We start from the raw sequence: 15,610 nt of genomic DNA on the forward strand, positions 1-15,610 counted from the left end.
TTCCAAACATATTGTGAACCAGGCAAAAGAAATCTAGCAAATATTTTGTCTTTACAAAACATTTCCTGGAACAGGCAAAGATTTCTTAAGTAGGAAACAAAAAGCACTGATGTAAAAAGACAGTAAGTTGGAATTTATTAAAATTAACAAATTCTCTTCATCCGAAGACCCAATAAGAAAGTTAAAGGCAAACCACAGGCCAGAAGAAGGTATTTTGGTATGTACAGCAACATATATACATGTAACACACTGAATTTCCAAAAGGTTTGTGTCCAAAATCAATACAAAATCTACCGTATATCAATAAGAAAAAAAATGATGAATACTTTAATAAAAATTAGTCACTAGGCTTGAGAAGTCACATCACAAAAGATATCTATGTGGAAGTTAATCACATAAAAGTGCTCAACTTCATCAGTAATCAGGTAACACACAAACCATAGTGGGATCTAACTGTATATGTATCAGAATGGCTAAATTTAAACACACAGACAATTCAAAGTACAGGCAGAATATGAAATACCTGGAACTCTGATATACTGTTAGTAGGTAAGTATTTGGTATAACTACCACTTAGAGAGCTGGCTGGTATAATCTGACATGTGCTACTGAAGTTAACTGTAAACCTACCATGACCCAGGCATTCTACTCTTACCCACGTAGCCAAAATAAAGGAGTATATGAGTACAGCATTACCTCCTTTATCACAGAGCATTCATTCAAAGACCCCAAGTGGATACCTGAAACCAAAGGCAGTATCAAGCCCCACTCAGATGTGTATCATGATTTTTCATATATATATATGAGAGTACTTCAAAAGTTTATGGAGCATGTAATTAAAATCTAAGTTCATTTTTGTGCAAAAATCTTTGATATTCATGCATAGTTTTTAGATTTTATGTTTATATAAAATGTATAATTTTAAAACAGACTATTCATGTCACATAAATATCTTTAATTTTAGGTTAGCTGCTTATAGTCAGCAAGATTATCAAGTGTGACTCTTAAGAATAACTTAGAGACTGTCACTAAGAGGCAAGTCTAAAATTCTAAGACTCATCAAAATTTCAGATACTTGAATACTATAGCTATTTTGCTAAATTTTAAAGTATTCCTTTACTTCCCACAGTATAGTTTTATTTTAGTCGTCAGTACTCAAAATTCAAATAGAAGCAAAATAATTTTTTCTTCCACTCATTTCTTTCTTCCAACTAAAAATTTCATCAGGAAATAAGGTGGTCAACTGATATCAACTCATTTTTATAGTAATAAAATGGTAAACCATACTCCTTAAAATACTTTTACTGTTACCAAACTGTAGTATTACTCATACACTGGAAACATACAACCCAAAGATACCAGTACTGTACTCATATGCACAGACTTCAAAAATTTTGTACCAAAATAAAATTAACATTACATTTCTCCACAAGTATATTTGTACATACCCATGATAAAGTATAATTTACAAATAAGGCACAATAAGGTATTAACAACAGTAACACAATAGAACAATTATAGCAATATCCTGTATAAAACTGCAAGCATCAACACTGTTGTGTTTTAGGGCTATCATTAAGGGCCACAACATTTCCTGAAGCCAAGCACAGAGATACCATCACAGGACAATCAAGACTAACTGATGGCTAGTGTGTACAGTATGAGTATACTGGGCAAAGGAATGATTTACCCCCCAGGCTAGACATGCCAGACTGGCACAAGACTTTTTATTACTCAAACTACATACAACTTAAACCTATAAACGGTTTCCTTCTGAAATGTTTCAGTTCATATCTCCAGACGTCAGCTAACCCTGAGCAGCTGCAGAGACCTTGAAACCCAGGGAGAAGGGGTAACTACTGAATGCCAAGGAAATGTAGAAGAACACCTACAACAGATTTGTGCATGACACAGCCAGACACACTGGAGAATAACCAAGCGTCCAACAAAAAAGAAGGGATAAAATAAATTTTGAAACACTTAGGGGGCTGGCACCGTGGTGTAGCAGGTAAAGACGCCGCCTGTAGTGCCAGCATCCCATATGGGCGTGGGTTGAAGTCCCGGCTACTCCACTTCTGATCCAGCTCTTTGCTGTGGCCTAGGAAAACAGAAGATGGCCCAAGTGCTTGGGCCCCTTCACCAGCATGGGAAGACCCAGAGGAAGCTCCCGCTCCTGGCCATTGCGGTCAATGTAGAGTGACCCAGCAGATGAAAGACCTCTCTCTCTTTTTTTCTCTCTCTCTCTCTCTCTCTGCCTCTCTGCCTCTCCTTCTCTCTCTATGTAACTCTGGCTTTCAAATAAATAAATAAATCTTAAAAAAAAAAAAAAGAAACACTCAAGACAACTGAATACTGCATAGGACTACAAAAAAACAAATCACTGTTATATAAAACATTGAGAAACCTCACCAAGTGCTGAACAAAAGTCAAACGCCAAAGAGTAAATTCTGAATACTCCATTTATGTGAAAATCAAGAAGAGGCAAAACTAATCCACCTGCAGTGTCACGAGTTAGCATGGCAGTTACTAAGGGTACATCTAGGGGCAGGTTGGGTGGCGGCTACTGACAAGGAAGGGGCAACAGAAAGTCTTCTGCAGAGAAAAGTGCTATATGACAGGTCTTCAAAAAGCTCATGGAGGGACCTGCATGGTGCAGCAGGTAAAGTCACCACCTGAGACAACAGCACCCTATATCAGCACTGGCTTGAGTCCCAACTTCTCCACTTCAGATCCAGCTCTCTGCTACTGGCCTGGGAAAAGCAGCAAAGACAGTACAAGCATCTGAGCCCCTGCTAACCACAAGGGAGACCAGATGAAGTTCCTGGCTCCTGGCTTTAGCCTGGCTCAGCCCTGGCTGTTGCAGCCATCTGGGGAGTGAAACAATGGATACATCTCTCTTTCTCTCTCTCTCTCTCTGTCTCTCCATCTTTCTTTCTTTCCCTAAATCTGACATTCAAATAAATAAATCTTTAAAAATAAAAAGCTTACTTAAAATGCTATTATGAAAAACTATTGATACCAAAAATTTTTGGTATCAATAACTCATACTACCTTGTTACAACATATAAGAAGAAGACCTAGTTGGAGGCAGGAAGAAGGGTAAGACATCAGTTTGAATAAAGTCTCTATTAGAGCAACATGAATTCTGCTAAAATGGAAACAAGAACAAACACCAAACTGATGAAGCCCAGATAGAAGACCGGTGAAATCACTGTTGCTTTACAAAAAGTTTATTGGGATACTGCCCCAAAGAAATTAGCAGTTTACAAAAGGACAGCTTGTTTTAAGAAGGGATGTGACGATGTTGAACACGAAGCCCCAGGAGCAGCCCACATCAATACATAAGGAAAACTAGAGCTTTGTTTGTGCCCTAAATAAAAGGACCAAAAATCACCACAATTAGCCAGCACCACAGACATCTCAACTGACTCGGCTGACAATTCTGACTGAACAATTCAAGAATGCCCAACTTTCCGCATGACGGGTACCAAAACCCAGATGAGCTGCAGACAGGAGCAAGGCTATCAACGGAAATTTTCAAAACATGGGGACAAGATCCTGAAGTGTTGTTTTTTTTTTTTTTTTTTTTTAAAGAAGTGTAACAGGAGATGAAAGGTGGCTTTACTAATAAGATTGTGGAAATGAAGCACAATAAACCAATGGCTACCAAGAGGTACAAGCAGTGCCATCAAAGCAGAAGTGGACTTGTTAAGAGTAAAGGTCACGCCAAATGTTTTGGGAGTTGCTCAACACATTTTGCTTGTTGACTTTCTGAAGGTCAAAGAAGGAAAACATCTGCTCTAGGAAAGCCAGACATCCAGTAGCAACACCCCTAGGAAGGCTTCGCCCAAGAGTCCTGCTCCACAACACTCCTGCTCATTCCTCTCATCAAACACAGACAGTTCTGCCAGAGATTAAATGTGAAATCATTATGCATGCATCTTACAGTCCCTATTTGGTTCCTTGTGACTTCTTACTGTTTCTAGATCTTAAGTCTTTTCATGGCACTTGCTTATCTGCAGTTAATAATGTAAAAATGACTGAACTTACATGGTTAAATTTCTCAGATCCTCAGTTCTTTGGGGATGAACTGACTAAAAGATTATAACATTATTAATAAAAAAATCCATTTTAAATTTTCATTGTATTTAAAAGGCAGAGAGAGAGACTGACAGAGAAAGATGTTCCACCTACTGGTTCATCCCCTATATGGCTAAGGCTGGGCCAGGCCAAAGCCAGGAGCCAGGAACTCCACCCAAGTATCCCACGTGGGTGGCAGAGGCCCAAGCAGTTGAGCCATCACCTGATGCCTCCCAAGGTGTACTGGCAGCAAGCTGGATCAGGAGAGTCAGGCCTTGAAACAGGCACTCCAAGTATGGAATGAGAGCATCCCACGTGGAGTGTTAATGCTGTACCAAATGCTCACCTCTACAAGAGTATTCTGAACTTGAAGGAGACACTTATGTTAAGAAATACAGTCTTTTAGTATTAATTGTTAAATTAACAACAGGAGTCTCTGTGCACTAACTCTCCATGCAGGACCTCTGTCCTCAATGAGTTATAAGAGTTAACTGTTAACAGGCAAGACCTCCCTTTCAGACCAAAGGGAGAGAAAGTTTTAAAGTAAGAACACAGCTTTCCTCATGGGCATGTTTACCTCAGAAAAACCACTACCAGAACATGCCTTTGACTATAGACTTCTAGTTTAGGCCACCAAAGATTAGAGATGGAACTTGAGCACCCCCTTGACTTGCATCCTCTGGTCTGCTTGAACAAAAACCAGGAGGAAAAGAAAGCTAGGCATCAGAAGCAATGTAAAGATAGGTGGCAGGCCTATTAAAGGCAGCTCTGTACAGTGATCTGCCATCAGGGAGACCCAACAGGCCAGTCCATTGCAGTGGCTTTCAATGTGGTAAGCCTGGGCTTCAGCAGAAGTCAGCTTATGAAGAGCCCTGGCAGCTCTGCCAGCCAAGAGTTGGATCACTAAATAGAACTGACTTGGTGTTGAAGGATGCCCAGGTCCATAGATCTTGCTGGCTACAAGCTGAAAAGCTCTTCACTCGACCCAGCTTCCAAGGTGACCACTACTGCTGAGGGGATGGCCAAGTAGGGTCAGTAACACTGCAGGCAAAACTGTAGATTTCCTGTTAGAGTTGCTACCTGCCTTTACCTGGCCAGCTCTCCTCCCAAGCCTACTAGGCAATGGAAGTCAACAGGGTGCCTTCCCAAGAGGTTCACACCTCCCTTAGGATGTACCCCATGTGAAGAGATACGTAGGTCTGGGCCTCAGGCCAAGGCCTTAAAGCCCACCAGATTATTATCAAGCCCTTCTGTCAGTTTCTATTTGCCTCTCAATTGGAGAACTTTTTTGTGGCTTAGACAGCACCTCTCTTATGTTCTCTAATAATAACTTTGTCTTTTGTTCTAGACCCTATCTAGCCCATCTGGGGCCTCATTCCTTTGTAATCATAGCCTCTATTCTAACATCCATGGCTCTACTCCAGACCTGTGTATATTGATGCTCCTCTCCCCCACTCAAGGTTGTACGATTGTTCAGGATACTCTCTACAAACAAACCTGCAAAAGATGAGTGGCCTTTCTCCTGGTCTTGGTTGGGATCAGCTTTAAACCATGTCCATCAAACAGTCTGCACAAAGGTCCAGAGACAACCTCCCCCCGCAGTTTCCCCTCCTCTATGAAATCCTTTCATTAGCTGGTTAATGCTACTCTTAGGATCATTGGTTGCTACTGTCACCCTGTCTTTTATACTACAGTGTCTGTTTAAGTGTTTACAGCAGGTAATACTGGAATGAACCAAGGCCTTCAGCAACCAGGTGATCAACCAAATGCTGCTGCAAGGACATACTCGGCTCCCCACCCAGGAGACAGCAGCTTGAGACATCGCCCCATGCCAGCAAAGAGTACCTTGTCTTCCCATGTCAGCAGGAAGTAGAGCTAAAGACAGAACATTGTCCCTCTACTCCTCCTGGACTTTTAGGACTAATGTAATCCCATACAACTCCTGCTTTATAAAAAACAAAAGAGGGGAATGTTAGTAAAATGGCACAGTCTTATCTCTGCTGCGATCTACACCCTGACACCATCCTGGGCTCTAGCTCCTGCCGCCGCCACTGCTGGAAGCCAGGTGGCCACATGGCCCAACCACCAGTGTCAAGTCCACCCCATCCTAATGGGATTTGCTGCTCCTACTTCCCTGCCCACCCCTGGCAAAGTTTTAAAAAGACCTGTTCCTGAACACATGGCTTGCTCTCTCTTTTCTGTCTCCTGATCTTTCTCTCTCTCTCTCTCTCTCTCTTATGCTCTCCATCTCCCTCTTTTCCTTCTTTGCCCCTTCCCTCCAGTCTGTCGGGTTTCCCCCAATAAACTCTTTAACGTAAAAAAAAAAAAAAAGTTAACTGTAAAACTAGTTCTCAGTTTGTGTGTGTGTGTGTGTGTGTGTGTGTGTGTGCAAACTGTTGAAATCATTACTTAGTACAGAGTTGGTCTTCTGTGTACAAAGTTAACTGAAAATGAGTCTTTAGGGAGAATGGGACTGGGAAAGGGAGAGTGAGGAGGCGCAGGGGTGGGAGTGTGGGTGGGAGGGCGGGTATGGTGGGAAGAATCACTGTATTCCTGAAGTTGTACTTATAAAATTTGTATTCCTAAAAAATAAATAAATTTTTTAAAAAGAAATACAGTCTTCTTTTCTTTCTTTCTTTTTTTTTTTTTTTTTTTTTTTGATACCAAGGCATGTATGTCTATGCTGTAGAAGAGGGATGTGAAGTTATTATCAATTTGTGAATTTATATAAAATCTGGACAGCTACAGCGGACCTGCGTGGAGAGCGTGGGAGCCCACAGTTCGGGACACCAGCGGCAGACTCAACACACCAGCGCTGGAACGCGAGGTGAGCCAAACCTCAATAGCCCGAGACACCGGCAGGCAAGCAGAGAGAGGAGACTAGAGGGAACGACCCCCAGGGGGGGAAGTTCACAAGGCTAACTGGAAGAGAGAGAGAGAGAGAAAAAAAAAAAAGGGTGACTAGTACGGACACGGGTTTCTCTCTCTCCGCTCACCTCTCAAGGGCGAGCAAGACAAAGAGCAGGCGCCATCTTGGACATACGTCATAAGCAGAGCGACCTCAGGTCTGCACCGGCCCTGAGCCTAGCAGAAAAACCTGACTCTGGGCGGGGCGAATTAACAGGAGATTAGGACCTAGTAAATTTGTGGTGCTACTGAACTGAGACTGTGAAAAAAGAGACAGTGGGGGAGAGAACTCACGGAATTCACGTGAGCACTCTCCAGAGACGCTACAATTCCGTAACTTTGGCAACCCAGTGGGAGGCTGAAGGAGAATTTGAGCCCACTCTGAGGGCCGAACAGATTCCCTGTGGGGTTCTTGGGAAAGAGCTTCCGATCTCTGGCTCCTGTGGGTATATCATTTGCCTGCTAACTACCTCCAACTTCGTTCAGCTGTGCGGAATTACTTCCCTTTTGAATCAAAAAAAAAAAAAAGAAAGAGAGAGATTTACCACGCCTAACCTGGGAGTGTCACCTTTGGCACACCAAACAGAGCTCTCAGGCCACACCCATCTCAAGGCCTAAGGCTCCATCAAAAACAGATAGTCCACTTAATCTAGAGTCATAGTATAACAAGAAAAAGCACCACAGTGAAGAAACCAAATATCTCCAATATGCCAAATAACAAACGCAAAAACCGAGGTAATAAAAACAAGGAAGTCACCATGACGCCCTCAAATGAAAAAGACACCCCAATTCAAGATTATGAAGATGATGACATAGAAGAAATGCAAGAAGCAGATCTCAAAAAATTGATAAACAACATTAAGAAGTTCTCAAAAACAAATTCTTGAACTACAGAAATCCTTAATGGACAAGATAGAAAATCTTTCTTTTTTTTTTTTAATTTATTTATTTGACAGGTAGAGTTATAGACAGTGAGAGAGACGCAGAGAAAGGTCTTCCTTCCATTGGTTCACTTCCCAAATGGCAGCCACGGCAGGCACGGCGCCGATCTGAAGCCAGGAGCCAGGTGCTTCCTACTGGTCTCCCACTTGTGGCAGGGGCCCAAGGACTCGGGCCATCCTCCACTGCCATCCCGGGCCACAGCGGAGAGCTAGATTGGAAGAGGAGCAGCCGGGACTAGAACCCGGCACCCATATGGGATGCTGGCACCGCAGGCAGAGGATTAACCAACTGAGCCACAGCACCGGCCCCAGGAAATACATTTTTCTTATTTTTTGTCTTTTAATTCCATTTTTAAGAACTTCTTGAATTTCCTTTATACCATGATCATGGTGATTACACAGAGATTTCCTTAAGAAAATTTCCTGAATTGTACATTTACAATTTGTGTAAATCATTCTGTGGATTATCATGCAATAAAAAGTTTTAAATATGGGGCCAGCATTGTGACGTGTGACATAGAGTAAAGCCACCACCTGCAGTGCCGGAATCTCATATGGGTGCCGGTTCAAGACCCAGCTGCCCCACTTCCAATCCAGTTCCCTGCTAATGCATCTGGAAAAGAAGTGGAAGATGACCCAAATCCTTAGGCCCCTGCATCCACATGGCTTCAGATCAGCTCAACTCTAGCCACTGCGGCCATTTGGGGAGTAAACTGGGATGGAAGACCTCTCTCTCTCTGCCTCTGCCTGTAACTCTGCCTTTCAAATAAACAAACAAATCTTTGGAAAAAAAAAAGTACAGAAAAACAATCAGATGGGGACACAAAATCAGTAAAAGTTCCATGGAGGGCGGGCTGGCGCTGTGGCATAGCGGGTAAAACCACCGTCTGCAGTGCCGGCATCCCACATGAGCACCAGTTCAAGTCCCAGCTGCTCTACTTCTCATCCAGTTCTCTGCTATGGCCTGGGAGAGCAGCAGAAGATGGCCCCGGTCTTTGGGCCCCTGCACTCATATAGGAGACCCAGAAGAAGCTCCAGGCTGCTGGCTTCAGATCGGTGCAGCTCCAGCTGTTGCAGTCATTTGTAGAGTGAGTCAGCAGATGGAAGATCTTCCTTCCTTCCCTCTCTCTCTCTCTCTGCCTCTCTGTAACTCTGCCTTTCAAATAAATGAATAAATCTTAAAAATAAATTAAAACCTGTTAAAGTGAAATGAACACTATGAGAAACGGTGACTTGATCAGCCCTTGCCCTGACTGTTGATGAACAACTTAATACGTTATCCCTCTTAGTATTTTTTTTTGTTTGTTCTACTTAATACTTTTGGTTGAATACTGTAATCAATACACAGTTATTCTTAAGTGTTGAAACTTAACTGAAAAGTGATCGCTGTTAAATATAAGTGTGGGAATAAGAGAGGGAAGAGATGTGCAATTTGGGACATGCTCAAGCTGACTTGCCCCAAACGGTAGAGTTAGAAACATACCAGGGGATTCCAATTCAATCCCATCAAGGTGGCATGTACCAATGCCATCTCACTAGTCCAAGTGATCAATTTCTGTTCACAATTGATCATAATGATAGGACTAAGAGCCAAAGGGATCACATAAACAAGACTAGTGTCTGCAAATATTAACTGATAGAATAAAAAAGGGAGAGAACGATCCAACATGGGAAGCGAGATACACAGCAGATTCATAGAATGGCAGATGTCCTAAACAGCACTCTGGCATCAGAATCAGAATCAGCCCTGAAGGCATGCGGATCCGGCTGAAAAGCCCATGAGAGTATTTCAGGCATGGAAAGCCAAGACACTCTGGAAAAAAAAAAAAAAAAAAAAAAAAAAACACCTAAATGAAAGATCTCCGCGAGTGAGATCCCAGTGGAAAGAAGAGGTCATCAAAGAAGGAGGTACCTTTCTCTGAAGGAAGGAGAGAACTTCCATTCTGACTATGACCTTGTCTAAATATGATCAGAGTTGGTGAACTCAAAAGGCTTCCACAGCCTTGGCAACTCATGACAAGAGCCTAGGGTGATTACTGATGCCATAAACAAGAGTGTCAATTTGTTAAGTCAACAACAGGAGTTACTGTGCACTTACTCCTCATGCAGGATCTCTGTCCTTAATGTGCTGTACATTGTGATTTAATGCTATAACTAGTACTCAAACAGTATTTTTCACTTTGTGTTTCTATGTGGGTGCAAACTGTTGAAATCTTTACTTAATATATGCTAAACTGATCTTCTGTATATAAAGAGAATTGAAAATGAATCTTGATGTGAATGGAAGGGGGGAGGGAGAGGGAAATGGGAGGGTTGCGGGTGGGAGAGAAGTTATGGGGGGGAAGCCATTGTAACCCATAAGCTGTACTTTAGAAATTTATATTCATTAAATAAAAGCTAAAAAAATAAAATAAAATAAGAAACTAAAAAAAAAATTCCATGGAGGGCAATTAGCAAAAGCTCTCAAAATCTTATATTAATTTTATTACACTTACTTATTGAGTTAATAAATTACATTTGAATGAGATTATTTGAATTATTAATAAAATTTGAATGAGACAAAATTGTATGCCCTTTAACTGGTATTCTCCAATAAACATGCACTTGTAAAAGTTTATATGTAATAAGCACATTCAATCAACATGATAAAGGCTAAAAAAAATCTTAAAAGGTTCATCGCCAGGGATTTGCTAAATAAATTGAGCCTTCAACAGAATTGAAAAACAAGTAGCCATTAAAAAGAATGAAATATACATAATAGACATACATAAAAGGAAGGCACACAGATACAGTGTTAATTTTTTTAAAAACCAGCAAAGCAGATAAATACACTAACTCACACACAGCTGTTACCATTTTTTTCTGAAACACAGATTATATGTATATGAATGCATACATGGTATCAACATAGACATCTTAACAGCTTAAAAATAAATCTGGTAGTTATTTTAAACCATTATAACTAATTTAAATTCCCTTGCATTTTTATTGAAATATAATTTTAGTGCCTTTCAGAAGTAGTAATTTATCATTTCAATTCTTATACATATTTTACTACTACTAAGCCTTTTATAAAAATAAGATACAACATAATACCATAGCCTGGTTCCAACTTAAAATGTTTTTCTATATAAAACAAATTCAGTAAATAATCCAGGAATCCACCATTGATCTGAATCTTCTTTCTGGTTTTCTCTCAAGAAATCTAGAAAAAGCCTGGAACTGTCACTGACAGACTGTTTAATAGAATCAATCAAGGCACAGGGATTAAGACACTGCTTATGACTCCACATCACACATTAGAGTGCCTGGGCTCAAGTTCAAGATCCATTCCACCTTCCAGCATCCTGGAAAGTAGTCAATGATGGCTCAAACAGCTCAGTCTCTGCAACCCATGTGGGGGGACCTGGACTGGGTTCCCAGCTCCCAGGCATTCGAGAAGTGAACAAGCTGATGGGAGAGTTTGATTTTCTATTTCTTTCTCTCTCTCCCTCCCTCACGCCTTCCCTCCCTCCCATCTCCATCTCTCTGCTTCTCAAATAAAATAAACAAACTTTTTGAAAATAACCTTGCTGAGTTCCTTGGTAATACAAGTAATAGTTTACAGATATGTATTTATTTACATCATTTTTATTCTTTCTGACTAAATTGTAAATAGACACATGTATATTTTGCCACCTGCTGTCAGCCTCTTACCTCTGTCTTGTATTCTTGGTTTTACTTTATTGAAGTCTTCAGACACCTCACCAAGATTTTCTACTAATATTCTAAATAAAAGATTAAGATCTTCTTGATTGAGACTAACCTGTGAAGTATCACATTAAAAGATAAATATATTTCATTTTAAAATGAAACAATTCTAACAAAGAATAAATTCCCTGTAATGAAACAAAGAATACTACTACAGAAGCTGAAAAGTTACTGAATCACTACTCACTCAAGTATTTCACTATTTAATTCATGATAATATTTTTATTTTCAAAGATAAAACTGTAGAAAAATGTAATTTATAAATCAGTATTAGTTCCACTAATTATACAATATTCACTAAAATTAATTATGATCAAAGATCTGAACATATTTTTAAAAAGCAAGAAATTCAGAAACCACATGATTTCCTTTTCTTAAACATTAAGACTTTCTCAGGGCCAGCATCATGGAATAACAGGTTAAGTTGATGCCTGCAAGCCCAGTATCCCATATGAGTACTGGTTTGAGTACCAGCTGTTCCACTTCCAATCCAGCTCTTGGCTAACGTGCTTGCAAAGGCAGGGGAGGATGGCCCATGTACTTGGGCCTCAGCCACTCACACAGGAGACCCAGACGGAGGTCCAGGCTCCTGGCTTCCACCCAGCCCAGCCCTGGCTTGTGACCATTTGGGGACAGAACCAGGGGATAGAAGACCTCTCTCTCTCTCTCTCTCTCTTCCTCTCTCTCTCTCTCTACCCCTGCCCAACTCTGCATCTCAAATAAATAAAATAAAACTTAAAACAAAAATAAGAATTCCAATGATATAAAAAGGATGTCTTCACCATGAAAAATAAGCATTTCTCTTACTGTTATAATTATCTCAGGAGTACTTAGATATCCCCAAAAATAAAATTATGTGTATAAAATTTCCATAAATAATTCAAGGTAACAGTATACTGATAAATAATTTGCTTATAGATCTCTACCAGTGTGTACACAGAGCAAATTTAAGTTAACATTTAACTTAATTAGACTCTCCTGAAAATAGTAACAATTTCATTGGACATTTCACTGAAATTTTTCTACCATTCACTAAGACCTTCTTCATTTGGATCTGTTTTTAAAAAAGTCTTTATTGTTTAAAATTTCATGTTCTTTTCACTTTTATACTTACATTCATTGAATCAAGATGTCCTTTAATTTCTACAACAGGCACCTTGTGGTACCAAGATGCAGCTAGATTCCGATTTACAGAAAACTCTAAGTTAGTTGGATGAAAGAGCTGAATATCAGGATGTGAGATGCCTGGCTGGATCACTGTCCTAAAGAAAAGCAAAAATAACAAACTTGCATAAATAAAGGGGGCAGATGAAATATTAAAAAATAAGGTCCAGTAGTTATTTTCTATTCTAAATATCTTATAACAGTACTGCTTAAGTGATTTCAAAATTGAATTTACAAACAGCTTAATCTATAATCCACTAGCAAGGAAAGATTCAATTGTGTGATACTATAATGAATCATTAAGAAATTTTTTCATTAAAGGACATGTGAAAAGTCAAATTTTTTAAAAAATGAATATGTCTGAAAGGCAGATATATATATATATGTATGTATATGTAGGTGTATATATATATATATATATATAGAGAGAGAGAGAGAGAGAGAGAGAGAGAGAGAGGCTGCTGATTCAGTCCCCAAATGGCCACAACAGCCAAGGCTTGGCCAGGCCCAAGCCAGGAGCCAGGAGTCAACAGGGTCTCCAACGTGAGTGCAGGGGCGCAAGCATTTGGGCCATCTTCTGCTGCTTTCCTAGGTACATTCGCAGGGAGCTGGACTGGAAGTGGAGCAGCCAGGACTAGACCTGGCGCTGACATGGAATGCGGCCACTGCAGGAAGCAGCTTAACCTTCCAGGCCACAGAGCTGGCCCCAAATAAATTTTAAAAGTAAATTATCAATGTAGAAGATATGGGAGAAATAATCAAATACAGTTGTTCAGGATCATAGCTTCTCAGGAATAACAAGAGGGTATTTCAAAAAATCTGTGGAAAGACAAATCAAAAGCTTGGGGGTAGGGTCAGATGCATTTGGTCTAATGGTTAAGATGTCCCTGACCCATATTAGCATCTGGGTTTATTTTACCCAAGTCTGGCTCTCAATTCCAGCTTCATAGGAGGTAGCAGGTAATGGCTGAAGTAACTGGGTTCCACTCCCACTGCAAACACAGAATGAATTCTCAGCTTCAGGCTTTGATCTGGCTCAGATCTGGCCACTGTGGTTATTTGGGGAGTGAACCAATGGATGAGACCTCTCTCTCTCTATCTCTCAAATAAATTTTAAAAAGAAAAAAAAAGCTATAAAAGTTCACTTAGTTACAAAATAACTGTTTGAAGTGAATGCATAGCTTTTGTTCATAATACACTTTTTCCATGACCTTAGTGAAGGTCCCTCATACATGTGTCAGTACAAACACTAACGTAAACAACAGACATTGTGGCAAGGATGGTTAAGCCACTGCCTGCAACACCAGCACTCTGAAAAGGGAATGCCACATAGAGTCTCAGCTGCTCTGCTTCCAATCCAGCTTTCTCCTAATGCATACCCTGTGTAGCAATGGTGACAGCTCCAGGAACTGGTCCCCTGCGACTCATGTGGGAGACTCAGATGGAGTTCCTGGTTCCTGGCTTCGGCCTGGCCCAGCCCTGACTGTTGTGGAGTAAATCAGTGGATGGAAAATATCTCTCTCTCTCTCTCTCTCTCTCTCTCTCCCCCCCGTCTTATTGTCACTGTGTCTTTCAATTAATGGATCAATCAATACATCTTTAAAAGAAAACAATGGTGAGGTGAACAGTTAGCATTTCCTAAGGCATTTCATAACTCTTCTCCAAGATTATTTTCTGGACTTGCTATCATGATCATTACTTTTTTATTTTGGATAATGAAATATTAGATGGGCTAGACAGTGACTTTTAAATAAATTACATACACAGTACATGAATCACCTAGTGTGAGCACCTAAGGATATAACATTACCTATACAGGATTTCAATCAAGAATGTATAAGCTCAAAAAAAAAAAAAAAAAAAAAAGAATGTATAAGCTCAAAAAAACTAGGAAGAATCACTCAGAAGTGTTCTATGGAACAACTTGACTACAATGTTCAAACTGTCATTATTATGAGAGATTAAGGCTAAAGAGTAAGAGTGTATTAGTAAATAAATTCCCTTCAGTTGTACCAGGTACAGTTAAATGTCACTTGTGACCCTAGAAAGGGAGAGAAATTACAATATTGTTACACCTCATAAAATCTGAATATTGACTGAATGTTAAATAATACTATTAAACCAATAGTAAATTTCCAAAATTGAGGTTAATTTATGAAATTGATATTTTTTTTTTTTTTTGACAGACAGATTTAGGCAGTGAGAGAGAGAGACAGAGTGAAAGGTCTTCCTTCCATTGGTTCACTCCCCAAATGGCCGCTACGGACGACACTGCGCCGATCTGAAGCCAGGAGCCAGGTGCTTCCTCCTGGTCTCCAATGCGGGTACAGGAGCCCAAGCATCTGGGCCATCCTCCACTGCCCTCCCGGGTCACAGCAGAGAGCTGGAATGGAAGAGGAGCAACTGGGACTAGAACCCGGCGCCCATATGGGATGCTGGCACCACAGGCAGAGGATTAACCAAGTGAGCCACAATGCTGGCCCGATATTCTTTTTTTTAAGAAACAAGCTGAAGTATTTAAGAGCAAAAGATCAAGAAGTCTATTCTCAAATGGATGAGCAAAAAAATGGTTTAAATAAAAACATGGGGGCTAGCGCTATGGCATAGTAGGCTAAGTTTCCGCCTGCAGTGCTGGCATCCCATATGGGCACCGGTTCAAGTCCTGGCTGCTCCTCTTCCGATCCCACTCCCTGCTAATAGCCTGGGAAAGCAGTAGCAAATGGCCCAAGTGCTCCTGGCTCCTGGCTTTGGCCTGGCCCAGCTCCGGC

The 15,610-nt window shown here is 40.6% G+C and overlaps 1 protein-coding gene across 5 annotated transcripts in view; it reads right to left on the minus strand.

Moving 5' to 3' along the window:
• Nucleotides 1-15,610, minus strand: part of VPS13C (vacuolar protein sorting 13 homolog C) — a 201,835-nt gene that overhangs the window by 93,410 nt on the left and 92,815 nt on the right. For all 5 annotated transcript variants that reach the window (XR_007910408.2, XM_051822342.2, XM_051822343.2 and 2 more), the window contains 2 exons: nt 12,793-12,940; nt 11,625-11,733 (listed from right to left, as the gene is read on the minus strand). Coding sequence is in view for 4 of the 5 variants with exons in the window: in XM_051822342.2 (XP_051678302.2) it covers nt 11,625-11,733; nt 12,793-12,940 (257 nt within the window). In the remaining variant the exon portion in view is untranslated. The remainder of the gene's footprint in view (nt 1-11,624; nt 11,734-12,792; nt 12,941-15,610) is intronic.

Source organism: Oryctolagus cuniculus, chromosome 12 (genome assembly GCF_964237555.1).
Source record: "Oryctolagus cuniculus chromosome 12, mOryCun1.1, whole genome shotgun sequence".
Lineage (NCBI taxonomy): Eukaryota > Metazoa > Chordata > Mammalia > Lagomorpha > Leporidae > Oryctolagus > Oryctolagus cuniculus.